Source organism: Rhinoraja longicauda, unplaced genomic scaffold (genome assembly GCF_053455715.1).
Source record: "Rhinoraja longicauda isolate Sanriku21f unplaced genomic scaffold, sRhiLon1.1 Scf002059, whole genome shotgun sequence".
NCBI lineage: Eukaryota > Metazoa > Chordata > Chondrichthyes > Rajiformes > Arhynchobatidae > Rhinoraja > Rhinoraja longicauda.
Genome location: NW_027603273.1, coordinates 29 through 18,000, shown reverse-complemented (window position 1 = coordinate 18,000; position 17,972 = coordinate 29). Strand labels below are relative to the sequence as shown.

The 17,972-nt window shown below is 48.9% G+C and overlaps 1 protein-coding gene across 1 annotated transcript; it reads right to left on the bottom strand.

Annotated features, from left to right (window-relative positions):
• Window positions 1-13,852: 13,852 nt before the first annotated feature.
• LOC144591812 (interleukin-20-like) lies at window positions 13,853-17,744 on the bottom strand (the record flags this gene model as incomplete). The annotated part of the gene is made up of 5 exons (XM_078395832.1): window positions 13,853-13,927; window positions 14,884-14,958; window positions 15,924-16,076; window positions 17,419-17,481; window positions 17,574-17,744. Coding segments are annotated over 5 exons (537 nt in total), but the record flags the coding sequence as incomplete, so codon positions are not given.
• Window positions 17,745-17,972: the final 228 nt, after the last annotated feature.

Genomic DNA, 17,972 nt, shown 5'->3' with positions numbered 1-17,972 from the left:
GTTAGAGTAGAGACACACCGCGGAAACAGACCCCCCACCCCAGACCACAGCACCCCCCAGACCACAGCCCCCCCCAGACCACAGCGGCCACCCATCACCCCCACACTAGCGTAGCTCAGGCTAGTGTCCAGATACAGCACAGAAACAGGCCCTTCAGCCCATCCAGTCCGCTCCGACCAGCGATCACACGCACACTCGTTCTATCCCACACACACGAGGGGCAACTTACAGAATCCAATCCCCTAAACCCCCCCCCCACACCTACAACCCACCCCCACACCTACACCCCACACCCCCCACCCCTATATTCCCGTGACACAAAGAACTGCAGATGCTGCAATCCGAAGCAACAGACAAAGTGCTGGAGGAACCCAGCGGGGTCGGGCAGCGTCTGTGGAGGGAATGGAGAAGGTTCCGTCCAAAACATATCGTCTGTCCATTCCATCCACAGACGCTGCCCGATCTGCTGAGTTCCTCCAGCACTCTGCCTTTTGCTCCAGATTGCAGCATCTGCAGTTCCTCGCGTCTGCGTCAGTTGGTTTATGGGGGGTTTGTTTGTTTATTCGTGCCCCTCGTGTCAGGTGGAGAACAGGACGTGAACAGTTAGTTAGACGAAGCGATCTGAAATAGAAAACAAAAGGCAGCCGGGGCAGCGTTACTCAGCGGGTCGGGCAGCGTCTGTGGAGAGAGAAGAGGGTGAACGTTTCACTGGCTCGCTTCCTCCAGCCCCGACGCCAATGCACAGAACAACTCACCTGAGCCGGAGAGAGAGAGAGAGAGCGAGAGAGAGCGAGAGAGGACAGGTGCAGGGAGGCAGATGCTGGCTTGCTGTGTCTGCAGATGTGCCGAGATGTTTCCAGAGGTGCCTTAAATACAGGTGTGCAGCGGCGGACTCGTCACCCCGCCCTGCAGAGGCATCTTGCATTTCCTGCACAGTCTCGCATCATCAACCCCTCACCTGCCGCAGGTCACAGCAACAACGTCGCTCAATCTTTCTATTTCCCCCTTTAGCAAAACACATTGTTGTCTTTCCCACCGATGCCGGGGAACGGGAGACCCCGGGCCTCTCCCAACCTCCCACCCAGCTGTGCATCCATGCCCAGATGTGCATCGTCAGCCCGGCTCTGGCTACCCGGACAGCAGCTGGCCGTTGCTTGACCGCACCTCTGGCCATCTGTTTCCCCTCCATTGTCCAGCTGTTCCCCTTTGTCCAGATGTTTCTCTTTATCCACCTGTTCCCCTTTGTCCAGATGTTTCTCTTTATCCAGCTGTTCCCCTTTGCCCAGATGTTTCTCTTTATCCACCTGTTCCCCTTTGTCCAGATGTTTCTCTTTATCCAGCTGTTCCCCTTTGTCCAGCTGCTTTCCTCTGTCCAGCTATTCCCCCTCAGGCCAGATGTTCCCCTTTGTCCAGCTGCCTATCTTTGGCCAGTTGTCACCCTCTGGCCAGCTGTTTTATATTGGCCAGCAGTTCTCCAGCTGTTTCCCTGTGTAACTGCACGGTTGTCATTGAGCAGGGCAGGGTGAGGCAAAGGTTTGCCAGATGTGCTCGGTCTGGGGGGTTTGGGTGGCAGGGTGAGCTTGGAGATGTGGAACATCTGCCCAGCTGTGCAGAGGGTGAGTGTCATAGAGTCACTCAGCGCGGAAACAGGCCCTTCAGCCCAACTTGCCCACGCCGACCAACATGCCACATCTACACTAGTCCCACCTGCCCACACCGACCAACATGCCCCATCTACACTAGTCCCACCTGCCCACACCGACCAACATGCCCCATCTACACTAGTCCCACCTGCCTGTGTTTGGCCCATACCCCTCTAAACCTGTTGTCAGGCAACTGAACCATCCTACCGCCAACTCATGACCTTCCCAGTTACTTCATTGGAGACCCTCGCACTATCTATGATCAGACTTTGCTGAACTTCACCTTGCACTAAACATTATTCACTTCATCCTGTATCTGTACACTGTGGTCAGCTCGACTGTAGTCATGTAGAGTCTTTCCACTGACAGGATAGAACACAACACAAAGCTTCACACTGTACCTCAGCACACAGGACAATAATAAACTCAACTACATTTAAGGTGAGCGGGGCAGTGTTTAAAGGTGATGTGTGGAGCTGATGGGCTGAATGGCCTGATTCTGCCCCTATCATTATGAACTTATGAATGTATAACGTTTTAGACAAAAGTCAATAAAAGTAGCATTAGTGGAATAGCTGACAATTGTATAACGAGCAGTTACATAACTTCAGTGAAATCCTCAGAACAGGTTCCCCAGGAACTGTCTGTAAATAACTCTCTGGCAAGCCGAGGGGAAACATCTCTTTCACTTTACAACTATTATCTAATATAGGTCACCTTCATTAGACCTAAATGAAATAAAGTGCACTTTCTCTTGAAAACATCCAGTGAATTGGCCTCCACTGCCTTCTGTGGCAGAGAATCCCACACATTCACAACTCTCTGGGTGAAAAAGTTTTCCCTCATCTCAGTCCTAAATGGCCAACCCCTTATTCTTAAACTGTGGCCCCTGGTTCTGGACCATGGCCCCTGGTTCTGGACTGTGGCCCCTGGTTCTAGTGTTTGAGGCTTTTAGATAGGCACCTGAATATGCAGGGAATGGAGGCCGAGGGGATACATGTTCACAGTGGATCTAAGATAGACACAAAACGCTGGAGTAACTGAGCGGGACAGGCAGCATCTCAGTGGAGAAGGAATGGGTGACGTTTTGGGTCGAGACCCTTCTTCAGACTGGTTAGGGATAAGGGAAACGAGAGATATAGATGGTGATGTAGAGAGATAAAGAACAATGAATGAAAGATGCATAAAGTAACGATGATAAAGGAAACAGGCCGTTGTTGGCTGTTTGTTGGGTGAGAACGAGAAGCTGGTGCGACTTGGGTGGGGGAGGGAGAGAGGGAATGCCGGGGCTACCTGAAGTGAGAGAGATCAACTTTCATCCCACTGGGCTGTGACTCTGTGACGTTTCACTGAACATTGCATCAAATCGCAGGCCCTCCACACATTTTTGATTGGCTCTTGATTTTTGTCACTTGTGCTGAGAAAGAGTGTAAAACTTTGCGTGTAATCCAGTCAAGTCTTTGTAGATAAGTGCAATCACGCCTGGCACAAGTACAGCAGGTAGTGCACAGAGAGAAACACCAGCGTGCAGAACATACTGTTACAGCGTCATAGTGTTACAGTTACAGAGAAAAAGTGCAAGGGCAGCAATGAGGTAGGCTGGAAGATCGGAACTGTACCCTCGCATATGGGAGGATTGTTCATTAGTCTGATAATAGTGGGAAAGAATCTTGAGAACAGATCTAGTGTACTGGTGATCGCTGGTCAGTGCGGACTCGGTGGGCCGAAGGGCCAGTTTCCACGCTGCAGATCTAAACTACCCATAAAAATATTAAAAGAAAAAAATTGTGCAACAAATATAAGACAACACATGATTACAATGGATCCATTTACAGTGCACAGATACATGATAAGGGAGTAACATTTAGTGCGAGGTAAAGGCAGCAAAGTGCGATCAAGGAGAGTGCCAGGGTCCCCGATGAGGTGGATAGTGGTCAGTGGTCCATTGTGGAGGGAACTGACCAGCTGTAGAGACACAGAGAGTCACAGACTCACTCATCCCCACCCCCTCATTGGCTCTCTGTTGTATAGTTTAACTCTTTAATTCCAATTCCACAATAACAGCATTTAATAGACACTTGAACAGATCTATGGGACAGGTTTAGAGGGATGTGGGCCAAAGGCGGGCAGGTGGGACTACATTAGATGGGGCATGTTGGTCAGGATGGGAGCGTTGGGCCGAATGGCCTGTTTCCGTGCTGGATTATGCAATGACTCTATGACCCCTCGGGCATAAATTCCAAGTCTGCAAAATGAAATCACTCAGCTACCAGAAATTACATAATACATAAACCATCAGGAACACAAAATGTTAGATATAAATAATTACAAAAGGAAGAATGACCGCAATAACTCAGGGCAGGAATGCAGCTGCATGGGTGGTGGCACAAATACAGGAGTCAGGAACGTTTAATTGTCATCTGTCCTGTCAACAGAACAATGACATCCCACTAAACCGCCCGTAAACACCACACTCAACTCATAGAGGCATACCTTGGAAATGTGAAAGCTGATGTGAGCCGTGTGGATGTTGGCCAGACTGGTCCACTGTGTTTTTCCATCACGGATGCTTCCTGTCCAAATACAAGCATTATTTTATATTTGTTTAGTGATTAACTTGATCAATAAACAGTAGGTCTGTAATTTACTTAAAGTCGTTATCCCCTTAATCATGTCTCTGTACACTGTGGACAATTGTAATCATGGATTGTCTTTCCGCTGACTGGTTAGCGCGCAACAAAAGCTTTCAACTGGTACCTCGTTACACATGACAATAAACTAATCTAAACTAAATTAAACCATAAAAGATTAAGTCGTAAAAGGACTCACTTAGTTCAGTCACTGGATCGCTGGTCGGTGCGGACTCGACGGGCCGAAGGGCCTGTTCCTGCACCTTATCTCTAAATTAGTCTAATCAAAGGGTGAATCTCTGTCCTTGATCAATAATCAATGGGTGAACTGTTTGATTGGTAATCAATGGGTGAACTGATTGATCAATAATCAATGGGCACTCCTTTCTCTCGATCAGCTGGAGCTGAGGGCCGCTGTGGTCAAGGCCATTGGGGAGGTGGACTCCCTGATCCAGTGGATGTCCGGTTTCATCGCATCTAGAGCTCGATCCACGAGGGTGTAGAATATCCAATGAAGAATGACCAGCTAATATTTAATAACTCTGTTGCGGTATGAAGTGAATGTACCTGGATTACTGAGACCACTGAGACCATGAGAAGATTGAGTGTGTGTGTAGCCAGCTGATTTATCCAGCGGGGACATTGTGAACAGCAGCTCTCTGTTAATAGAAACATTACTGGTTGCATTCTGAGCCATTATTATAAAAATGGAATATGTTTGTAATTAATATATTTTTTAAATCCATTGGTCATCCGTTTGTTTCACAAATAATACTTTGTGTCAGGGGTTATGGGGAGAAGGCAGGAGAATGGGGTCAGGAGGGAGAGATAGATCAGCCATGATTGAATGGCTGAGTGGACTTGACGGGCCGAATGGCCTAATTCTGCCCCTATTACTTATGACTAGTACGGGTGTCAGGGGTGAGGGGAGAGGGCATGAGAAGGGGGTTGAGATCAGCCATGGTGGAGTAGACCTGATGGGCCGAATGGCCAGGTTTTGCTCCTATCACTTATGAACTTATGAATGTATAACGTTTTAGACAAAAGTCAATAAAGGTAGCATTAGTGGAACAGCTGACGATTGTATAACGAGCAGTTACATAACTTCAGTGAAATCCTCAGAACAGGTTTCCACGGGAGCTGTCTGTAAAGAACCCTCTGGCGAGCCGAGGGGAAACATCCCTTTCACTTTTCAACTATTATCTAATATAGGTCACCTTCACAAATAAACTCATTAGGAAAATGTGAAAGCTGATGTGAGCCGTGTGGATGTTGGCCAGACTGGTCCACTGTGTTTTTGCTTCACGGATGCTACCTGTCCAAATACAAGCATTATTTTATATTTGTTTAGTGATTAACTTCATCAATAAACAGTAGGTCTATAATTTACTTTAAAAAGTTCTCCCCTTTATCATGTCTCTGTACACTGTGGACAATTGTAATCATGGATTGTCTTTCCGCTGACTGGTTAGCGCGCAACAAAAGCTTTCAACTGGTACCTCGTTACACGTGACAATAAACTAATCTAAACTGAATTAAAGTATGAAAGATTAAGTTGTAAAAGGACTCACTTAGTTCCATCACTGGATCGCTGGTCGGTGCGGACTCGACGGGCCGAAGGGCCTGTTTCTGCACCTTATCTCCAAATTAATCTAATCAAAGGGTGAATCTCTCTCCTTGATCAATAATCGATGGGTAAACCTTTTCATCAGTAATTAATGGGGGAATTGTTTGATCAGTAATCAATGGGTGAACTGTTTGATCAGTAATCAATGGGTGAACTGTTTGATCAGTAATCAATGGGTGAACTGTTTGATCAGTAATCAATGAGTAAACTGTTTGATCTGTAGTCAATGGGTGAACTGTTTGATCGGTAATCAATGGGTGAACTGTTTGATCAGTAATCAGTGAGTGAACTGTTTGATCTGTAGTCAATGGGTGAACTGTTTGATCAGTAATCAATGAGTGAACTGCTTGATCTGTAGTCAATGGGTGAACTGATTGATCAGTAATCAATGGGCACTCCTTTCTCTCGATCAGCTGGAGCTGAGGGCCGCTGCGGTCAAGGCCATTGGTGAGGTCGACTCCCTGATCCATTGGATGTCCAGTTTCATCACATCTGGAGCTCGATCCACGAGGCTGTAGAATATCCGTTGAAGAATAACCAGCTAATATTTAATAACTCTGGTGCGGTATGAAGTGAATGTAACTGCATTACTCTGATTATTGTCATCCAACTGACCGCGAACTCGAACTCGACACTGAGACCTGCATTACTGTTTGTAATAAAAAATATTTTTTAAATCCATTGGTCATCTGTTTGTTTCACAAATAATACTTTGTGTCAGGGGTTATGGGTAGAAGGCAGGAGAATGGGGTTGAGAGGGGAAGATAGATCAGCCATGGTGGAGTAGACCTGATGGGCCGAATGGCCTGATTCTGCTCCTATCACTTATGAACTTATGAATGCATAACGTTTTAGACAAAAGTCAATAAAAGTGGCATTAGTGGAACAGCTGACGATTGTATAACGAGCAGTTACATAACTTCAGTGAAATCCTCAGAACAGGTTCCCCGGGAACTGTCTGTAAATCACCCTGTGGCGAGCCGAGGGGAAACATCCCTTTCACTTTTCAACTATTATCTAATATAGGTCACCTTCACAAATCAAACAAAGTGCGCAAATACCAAAGTTAAAATGTTGTATTTAAATGCGCGAAGTATAAAAAATAAAGTGGATGAGCTTGAGGCTCAGTTAGACTTTGGCAAGTATGATGTTGTGGGAATCACTGAGACATGGCTACAAGAGGACCAGGGCTGGGAGCTGAATATTCAGGGGTACACAACATATAGAAAAAACAGACAGGTGGGCAGAGGGGGTGGGGTCGCTCTGTTGGTAAGGAATGATATTCACTCCCTTGCAAGGGGTGACATAGAATCAGGAGATGTAGAATCAGTATGGATAGAGTTGAGGAATTGTAAGGGTAAAAAGTCGCTAATGGGAGTCATCTACAGACCCCCAAACAGTAGCCTCGACATAGGGTGCAAGTTGAATCAGGAGCTAAAATTGGCATGTCGCAAATGTAATGCTACGGTGGTCATGGGAGATTTCAACATGCAGGTAGACTGGGAAAATCAGGTTGGTAATGGACGCCAGGAAAGAGAGTTTGTGGAGTGCCTCCGAGATGGATTCTTAGAACAGCTTGTACTGGAGCCTACCAGGGGGAAGGCAATTCTGGATTAGTGTTATGTAGTGAACCTGACCTGATAAGGGGATTTGAGGTAAAAGAGCCATTAGGAGGCAGTGACCACAATATGATAAGTTTTACTCTACAAATTGAGAGGGAGAAGGGAAAATCGGAGGTGTCAGTGTTACAGTATAGCAAAGGGGATTACAGAGGCATGAGGCAGGAGCTGGCCAAAATTGACTGGAAGGAGGCCCTAGCAGGGAAGACTGTGGAACAGCAATGGCAGGTATTCCTGGGCATAATGCAGAAGTTGCAGGATCAATTTATGCCAAAGAGAAGGAAAGATTCTAAGGGGAGTAAGAGGCACCCGTGGCTGACAAGGGAAGTCAAGGACAACATAAAAATAAAAGGGAAGAAATATAACATAGCAAAGAAGAGTGGGAAGCCAAAGGATTGGGACTCTTTTAAAGAGCAACAGAAGATAACTAAAAAGGCAATACGGGGAGAAAAGATGAGGTACGAGGGTAAACTAGCCAATAATATAAAGGAGGATAGTAAAAGCTTTTTTCGGTATATGAAGAGGAAAAAATTATCAAGGCAAATGTGGGTCCCTTGAAGACAGTAGCAGAAGAATTTATTATGGGGAACAGGGAAATGGCAGACGAGTTGAACCGGTACTTTGGATCTGTCTTCACTAAGGAGGATACAAACAATCTCCCAGATGTTCTAGTGGCCAGAGATCCTAGGGTGACAGAGGAACTGGAGGAAATCCACATTAGGCAGGAAAAAGTTTTGGGTAGACTGATGAGACTCGAGGCAGATAAATCCCCAGGGCCTGATGGTCTGCATCCCAGGGTGCTTAAGGAGGTGGCTCTAGAAATTGTGGACGTATTAGTGATTATTTTCCAATGTTCTATAGATTCCGGGTCAGTTCCTGTGGATTGTAGGGTAGCTAATGTTATCCCACTTTTCAAGAAAGGAGGGAGAGAGAAAAGGGGAAATTATAGACCAGTTAGTCTGACATCAGTGGTGGGGAAGATGCTGGAGTCAATTATAAAAGACGAAATTGCGGAGCATTTGGATCGCAGTAACAGGATCGTTCCGAGTCAGCATGGATTTACGAAGGAGAAATCGTGCTTGACTAATCTACTGGAATTTTTTGAGGATGTAACTAGGAAAATTGACAGGGGAGAGCCGGTGGATGTGGTGTACCTCGACTTTCAGAAAGCCTTCGACAAGGTCCCACATAGGAGATTGGTGGGCAAAATTAGAGCACATGGTATTGGAGGAAGGGTACTGACATGGATAGAAAGTTGGTTGACAGACAGAAAGCAAAGAGTGGGGATACATGGGTCCCTTTCAGAATGGCAGGCAGTGACTAGTGGGGTACCGCAAGGCTCGGTGTTGGGACCGCAGCTATTTACAATATACATCAATGACTTGGATGAAGGGATTAAAAGTACCATTAGCAAATTTGCCGATGATACAAAGCTAGGTGGCAGTGTGAACTGTGAGGAAGATGCTATGAGGTTGCAGGGTGATTTGGACAGGTTGTGTGAGTGGGTGGATGCATGGCAGATGCAGTTTAATGTAGATAAGTGTGAGGTTATCCACTTTGGTAGTAAGAATAGGAAGGCAGATTATTATCTGAATGGTGTCAAGTTAGGAAAAGGGGACGTACAACGAGATCTGGGTGTCTTAGTGCATCAGTCACTGAAAGGAAGCATGCAGGTACAGCAGGCGGTGAAGAAAGCCAATGGAATGTTGGCCTTCATAACAAGAGGAGTTGAGTATAGGAGCAAAGAGGTCCTTCTGCAGTTGTACAGGGCCCTAGTGAGACCGCACCTGGAGTACTGTGTGCAGTTTTGGTCTCCAAATTTGAGGAAGGATATTCTTGCTATTGAGGGCGTGCAGCGTAGGTTTACTAGGTTAATTCCCGGAATGGCGGGACTGTCATATGTTGAAAGACTGGAGCGACTAGGTTTGTATACACTGGAATTTAAAAGGATGAGAGGGGATCTTATCGAAACGTATATGGTGGGCCGAAGGGCCTGTTTCCATGCTGTACCTTTCAATCAATCAGTCTTGCTATTGAGGGAGTGCAGAGTAGGTTCACCAGGTTAATTCCCGGGATGGTGGGACTGGCATATGATGAAAGAATGGGTCGACTGGGCTTGTATTCGCTGGAATTTAGAAGGATGAGAGGAGATCTTAGAGAAACATATAAAACTCTTAAGGGGTTGGACACGTTAGAGGCAGGAAACATGTTCCCAATGTTGGGGGATTCCAGAACCAGGGGCCACAGTTTAAGAATAAGGGGTAGGCCATTTAGAACAGAGATGAGGAAAAACTTTTTAGGTCAGATAGTTGTAAATCTGTGCTGAAGATTTCCGGCATGTTCTGTCATTTATTTAGAGCAGATTTTCTGCTGCTGCACTTTAGGACTGAGATGTGTCAAATCCTTTTCACCCAGAGAGTTGTGAATGTGTGGGATTCTCTGCCACAGAAGGCAGTGGAGGCCAATTCTATGAATACATTCAAGAGAGAGCTAGATAGAGCTATTAAGGATAGCGGAGTCAGGGGGTATGGGGAGAAGGCAGGAACGGGGTACTGATTGAGAATGATCAGCCATGATCACATTGAATGGCGGTGCTGGCTCGAAGGGCCGAATGGCCTTCTCCTGCACCTATTTTCTATTGTCTATTGTCTATTGCAATTTCTCATGAAAACATCCAGTGAATCGGCCTCCACTGCCTACTGTGGCAGAGAATCCCACACATTCACAACTCTCTGGGTGAAAAGGATTTGACACATCTCAGTCCTAAAGTGCAGCAGCAGAAAATCTGCTCTAAATAAATGACAGAACATGCCGGAAATCTTCAGCAGATCAGGAAACAGACCGTATTTCAGGCCACAGAGATGGTGGTACGGTGGTGCAGCGGGTAGAGCTGCTGCCTCACAGCGCCAGAGACCCGGGTTCCATCCTGAGCTCAGGTGCTGTCTGTGTGGAGTTTGCACGGTCTCCCCGTAACCGCCTGGGTTTCCTCCGATGTTATCGAATCTGGTCAGATGAAACCACACAACTACAATCAGGTCAAACTCAAGTACAATAGGCAGAGCAAAGGGGCAGATACACAGGGCAGATACACAGGGCAGATATCCTTGAGTTTAGTTTATTGTCACGTGTACCGAGGTACAGTGAAAAGCTTTTTTGTTGCGTGCTATCCAATCCGCAGAGAGACTATCCATGATTACAATCGAGCCGTCCACAGCGGACAGGTACTGGATAAAGGGAATAACATGACTAAACTTTAGTGTAAGATAAAGTCCAGTCAAGTCCGACCTCAGTGTAGTTCCCAGCGTTGTTCAAGTCCAATAGGTGGAGCAAAGGGGAAGATACAGAGGTCAGAATCTAGTTCTCAGCATTGTAGCGCATCAGCTCCAGAGACAACGTCCAATGTCCACAATGGGGTGGGAATTTCAGTTTAAATGAAGTCAGGATAACCTTATGGAAGATAGACACAAAAAGCTGGAGTAACTCAGCAGGACAGGCAGCATCTCTGGAGAGAAGGGATGGGTGATGTTTCGGGTCGAAACCCTTCTTCAGATCTTAGACAATAGACAATAGACAATAGACAATAGGTGAAGGAGGAGGCCATTCGGCCCTTCGAGCCAGCACCACCATTCAATGTGATCATGGCTGATCATTCTCAATCAGTACCCCGTTCCTGCCTTCTCTCCATACCCCCTGACTCCACTATCCTTAAGAGCTCTATCCAGCTCTCTCTTGAATGCATTCAGAGAATTGGCCTCCACTGCCTTCTGTGGCAGAGAATTCCCCAGATTCACAACTCTCTGATTGAAAAAGTTTTTCCTCATCTCAGTTCTAAATGGCCTACCCCTTATTCTGAAACTGTGGCCCCTTGTTCTGGACTCCCCCAACATTGGGAACATGTTTCCTGCCTCTAACGTGTCCAAACCCTTAATAATCTTATAATCTTATGGAAGTGTATAAATTGAGGAGCTGAATAGAAATGTAGAATGCACAATGGTTTCCCCAGGGTAGGAGAATCAAGAACCAGAGGACATTGGTTTAAGGTGAGAAGGGAAAGGGTCACTGGGAACCTGAGGGGCAACTTATTCACACAGAGGGTGGTGGGTGTGTGGAACGAGCTGCCAGAGGAGGCAGTTGAGGCAGGGACTGTAACAATATTTCAGAGACATTTGGACAAGTAAATGGACAGGAAAGGTTTGGAGTGATAGGGCACGGTGGTGCAGCGGGTAGAGTTGCCTCACAGGCCAGAGGTCCGGGTTAGAGCCTGACTACCGGTGCTGTCTGTACGGAGTTTGCACGTTCCCTCCGTGACCTGCGTGGGCTTTCTCTGGAATCTCTGGTTTCCTCCCGCACTCCAAAGACGTGCAGGTTGTAGGCTAATTGGCTTGGTGTAATATAAAATTGTCCTTGGGATAGTGTTAGTGTGCGGGGATTGCTGGCCGGTGGGGTCTCGATGGGCCGAAGGGCCAGTTTCTGTTCTATATCTCTAAATTAAACCAAACTAAATTATAACTGCAATATGAACTTGCTGGGCTCTGACTGTCAGAGATGTTCCCTCTATTCTACCCCTCCCTCTCCCCAACACAGAAGGGGATTCCACACTTATCCAAGACACCACAATCCCATGGATGACTGTAGCCAACAGCTCTGGCAGTTGGATGTGAAACGTCCCACAAAGAGCTTGTGCAAACTGTGGTGTGAGGCGGCAGCTCCACCGCTGAGCTACTGTGCTTGTTGTGGTACCTGTCTAATTGGCAGCTCACTCTATACACCCACCACCCTCTGTATCAAAAGGTTGCCCCTCGGGTTCCTATACAATCACCCCTCCTTAAACCCCAGATCTAGATTCCCCCACTCTGGGTGTAAGATGAGCGGCCCGGTGGCGCAGCGGTGGAGTTGCTGCGGTAGAGATACTCATCTTATACCGTTACAGTGTTTTTGCGGCGCCAGAGACCCGGGTTCCATGCCGACCACGGGCGCTGTCTGTACGGAGTTTGTACGTTCTCCCCGTGACCGCGTGGATCTTCGGTTTTCTCCCACACTCCAAAGACGTGCAGGTTTGTAGGTTAATTGGCTTGGTATTAATGTTAATTGTCCCTAGTGTGTGTAGGATAGTGTTAATGTGCGGGGATCGCTGGTCGGTGCGGACACGGTGGGCCGAAGGGCCTGTTTCCGCGCTGTATCTCTAAACTAAACCTCTTCTTTTCTATGCATTCTATCTATGCATTTCTATTCGTAAGTTCAGAAGTGATAGGAGCAGAATTAGGCCATTCGGCCCATCAAGTCTACCCCGCCATTCAATCATGGCTGATCTATCTCTCCATCCTAGCCCCATTCTCCTGCCTTCTCCCCACAACGCTTGACTCCCGCACTAATCACCGTTTGCACTAATTCACTTATTGTCCAGTGTGTAATGTGCTGTGTTCACTTACACCAACAAACGGAAACATTTGGAAAATGAACATCATTTTATTTCAGTAAGAAAACCACAACCTGTAACATACTGAGGTTTGGAACAAAATGTTGGTGCCAATATTTACAGACGTCAATAGCCAGACTGACAATAAGCGGTACAATATGTACTTACAGAATCTCCTCTCATGAGTCCACATGAGATACATACAGTGCGTTTGGCGAGATCTCAACGCGTGGACCAGTGACAGAATAGTAACTTAGCGTAAACTAAACCCGACAATATCCACCTCGACCCTCCCCGTATCCGACAAACAAACACGAATAACGCACAGCTTAACATGAATGATCACAACCACGTTATGTGGCTATAAACAGGAGGCACAAGGAACTGCAGATGCTTGTGTACAAAACAAGACCGAGAGTGCTGGAGTAACTCAGCGGGTCAGGCAGCAAGCATGTCTGGACAACAGGGATAGGTGAGGGTTGGGTCTGAAGAAGTGTCCCGACCAGGAACGTCACCTCTCCCTGTTCTCCAGAGCGGCTGGTCCTGCAATGGTCAGGCAATGTTTCAGATCGCGACCCTTCTTCAGACTCAAGAAGGGTCCTGACCCATAAACCCCACCTATCCACGTTCCCCGGAGATGCTGCCTGACCCGCTGAGTTACTCCAGCACTCTGTGTCTTTTTTCTCCTGGGGATATATCCTTCTTTATTCATTGCAAGACTGCCAACCGCCCACTTGCATCTGCTCAATATCCCCAGCACATCAGAGTTGTGCCCGCTGGTCTCTCCAGCTTCCATCACAAACCAGACGTTAAACACCCGGCCCAGCGTGGAGGGGTGAGAGCCGCTGGTTCCGATGCTTCATCCTCTGGGCTGTTGGTGCCGGAGCACGAATCCTCCCAGTCTCTACTCAGTGCCGCTAGGCTTGATGCATCCACTCGATCAGAATATCGATCTCACCGATCGCTTTCACTGCGGCCGCGTTTAACTCCATCTGAAAACGCACAGAGACCACACGGTCAACACGGGACTCAAACCCCAGTCAACTCCCCGTCACTGCCCGTGAGGGGTGACACAGGGGGGGGGGGACACATGGGGGGGGGGGGCAGCGCGGGGTACTTTGTAACTCTGTCACCGCCCTTTATGTGGCTACCCTTTGCATACCTTGAGTATCACTGTGACTCGTGACCAGAAAACATTCACTCATTGTGTAGATGTTTGGCACACACATTGTGGGCCGAAGGGCCTGTTCCTGTGCTGTACTGTTCTATGTAGGAAGGAACTGCAGACGGTGGTTTACACCGAAGACGAACACAACAAGCTGGAGTCACTCAGCGGGACGGGCAGCATCTCTGGAGAGAAGGAATGGGTGACGTTTCGGGTCGAGACCCTTCTTCAGACTGAACTCAGCATCTTGTGTCTGTCCGCACTATTCTATGTTCTATCAATTTCCTCAAAAGACTTCCAGAACTATTGTTGGAGCCGTAACACAGCGTGAAATAATAACCCCACCAATATCTCTTCCCTGGTGAGATGGGGGTGATCATTGATCGGCACGGGCTGGGTGGGCCGAAGGGCCTGTTTCTTTCCTGTATTCTAAAACTGAAAACACACCCGGGCCGCGGTGGCTCAGCGGTAGAGTTGCTGCCTTACAGCGCTTGCAGCGCCGGAGACCCGGGTTCCATCCCGACTACGAGCGCTGTTTATACCTTCTCCCCGGGACCTGCGTGGGTTTCTCCTAGATCTTCAGTTTGTAGTTCACAGGTGTGTAGGTTAATTGTCTTGGTGTGTGTGTAAACTGTCCCTCGTGTGTGGGGGATAGTTTTAGTGTGTGGGGATTGCGGACTCATTGTGCCGAAGGGCCTGTTTCCGCGCTGTTTCTCTAAAACTAAAACTAAAAAGCATGACCCGTGTTGGTTGTGTGAGTGGATGTCAGTCGGGACAACCTACCTTCTCGAAGGCGTCTTGGATCAGCTTGACCTTCTCCCTGGTTGCCTCCGCGCAGTGACACTTCAGCTCATCGTGCTGCAGGGCAAAGAAACGCGGTGAGACCCAGGGCAAACACCCACAACAACAGCCAATGGCACAACGTGGGGAACAACCGCAGCGCATCACCGAGGGGGCAGCATGGACTCGATGGGCCGAAGGGCCTGTTTCCATGCTGTATCTCTAAAGGCATCTCTGGGGCGGCACGGTGGCGCCGAGGTAGAGTTGCTGCCTCACAGCGCCAGAGACCCGGGGTTGATGCTGAATATTGTTTGTGTTGCACCTTCTCCCTGTGACCGCGTGGGTTGTCTCCGGGTGCTCCAGTTTCCTCCCACACTCCAAAGATGTAGAGGTCTGTGGGCTAATTGGCTTCAGTAAAGTTGTAAATTGTTGCTGGTGTGTGGGATAGAGCCAGTGTGTACATGGATCGCTGGTCCCACACACAATAGCACTATCCTACACACCAGCGACAATTTACAACAGGGCCGATTAACCGACAAATCCGCACGTCTTTGGGATGTGGGAGGAAACCGGAGCGCCCGGTGGAAACCCACGCGGGTCACAGGGAGAAGGTGCAAACTCCACACAGACAGCACTCGGGGTCAGGATGGAAGCCGGGTCTCTGGCGCTGTGAGGCAGCAGTTCTACCCGCTGCGCCACCGTGTCGCCGTGAATGGTCCCGGGTATTGCCGGCAACCTTGGCAGGGGGTGAATCTGTGGGACTCATCGCCACAGACGGCGGTGGAGGACAAGTCAGTGGGTAGTTTTAACCCGTTCAGTGCCAGCCGCCCGTGAGTATACTCAGGTCATGGCCAATAGTGAAACCAGACTAGTCAGTGGCCGGGTTAAAGCAGAGCTGGACTGGGTGGTAATTAGTGCGGGCATCAAAGGTTAGGGGAGAAGGCAGGAGAATGGGGTTGGGAGGGAAAGATAGATCAGCCGTGTGGAGCGGAGCACAGACTGGATGGGCCGAGTGGCCTGATTCTGTTGCTCTGGCCACTTACACATTGTCGCAGCAGGATCTTGATGCTGAGGAAGTAGTTGGCGAGGCTGCTGGTCCTTCTCTCCATCAGCGGGCTGGACGGTGTGTGGTGTCTGAACACCGTCTCCACATAGAACCGCAACATGTGGCGCAGAAAGCAGCAACTCTCCTGGGCCTGGACAGGACAACAAGCAGAGTGAGAGGCCTGGCACAGCACGGCACAGCACGGCTCGGCACAGCACAGCACAACACAACAAGCAGAGTGAGAGGCCTGGCACTCTCCCAATAGACAATAGGTGTAGGAGGAGGCCATTCGGCCCTTCGAACCAGCACCGCCATTCAATGTGATCATGGCTGATCATTCTCAATCCGTACCCCGTTCCTGCCTTCTCCCCATACCCCCTGACTCCGCTATCCTTAAGAGCTCTATCTAGCTCTCTCTTGAATGCATTCAGAGAATTGGCCTCCACTGCCTTCTGAGGCAGAGAATTCCACAGATTCACAACTCTCTGACTGAAAAGGTTTTTCCTCATCTCAGTTCTAAACGGCCTACCCCTTATTCTTAAACTGTGGCCCCTGGTTCTGGACTCCCCCAACATTGGGAACATGTTTCCTGCCTCTAACGTGTCCAACCCCTTAATAATCTTAGACGTTTCGATAAGATCTCCTCTCATCGCTCCAGTCTTTCAACATATGACAGTCCCCCCATTCCGGGAATTAACCTAGTAAACCTACGCTGCACGCCCTCAATAGCACAGCACACACTCACACACACTCACACTCACACACACACACACACACTCACACACACACACACACACTCACAATGCACCAACACGCTGCCAGTGTTCACATGCACGCTTATTACTGCCATGTGCACCGAGACCCAGGTAGCTGCGCCGATCTGGTCGCCACCATCTACCTCGTTGGACACCGGACCACACGGTGGGACTTTATTTATCCCAGGAGGGAAACTGATCTGCCAGCCGCCATCAACACAAGGTACACCAAACATGGAACTACAGTGACGTGGAAAGGATTGGGGGTGGGCAATGATTGGGGGGGGGTGGGGGGTTGGAGGGGGGGGGGGGGTTGAACAGGAGGGGGAGGGGTTGAACAGTCTGATATCCACAGGGATGAAGCATCTCGTGTGTCGTTGTGTGCTGTATCTCGGTGGGACCAGTCTGTTGCTGAAGGTGCCCCTCCGGTTGGCCAGTGTGTGTCAGGGAGGGAGGGGTGGGCTGTATTGTCCGGGACCCCCCTCAGTGTGAGGAACATCCCCTCCCCTCCCCGTAGACGCTGGGACCATCTTTGATCCATCTTTGATCCATCTTTTCTGGACTTTAACTTCCACAAACATTATTGCCGTTATCCTGTATCTGGACACTCTGCTCGGTTTGATTGTGATCGTGTATCGTCTTTCCGCTGACTGGTCAGCCGGGAACAACAGCTTTTCACTGTACCTCAATACACGTGACAACAAACTAGATTAAACTAACAGCCGGTCAATGGCGCACCTCAATGGTTTGGAAGAGGGATCTGGTGAGAAGCCGCACATCATCGGTCGCATCTTCCGCTTGCTGTGGACACATAATCGGAGCGGAGTGGTTAGTTTTGCCAGTGGACTGGTTGGCCAGTGGTGGGGGCGCCATTGGTTGTGTTCTGTACTTACGATGGCCTGCTTGATCTTCAGGAAGGCTTGTTGGATCTGGTCCAGGCTGGCGGTCACCTCGCACTGACCAAAGCGCATCCTCCTGCCCTGGGCGGTCAGCGGCTGAGAGGCCAGGACCGCCACCATGATGTAGACTACACTGAGACCATGCATGGTGGAACTGCGGGGAACCTGCAACACACACGGGACCCTCACGGTCAGTGGAGGAACTAGAGACCCCCTCCCCCGGAAAACAGCGCAACGTTAGAGTAGAGACACACCGCGGAAACAGACCCCCACCCCAGACCACAGCACCCCCCCAGACCACAGCCCCCCCCAGACCACAGCGGCCACCCATCACCCCCACACTAGCGTAGCTCAGTCTAGTGTCCAGATACAGCACAGAAACAGGCCCTTCAG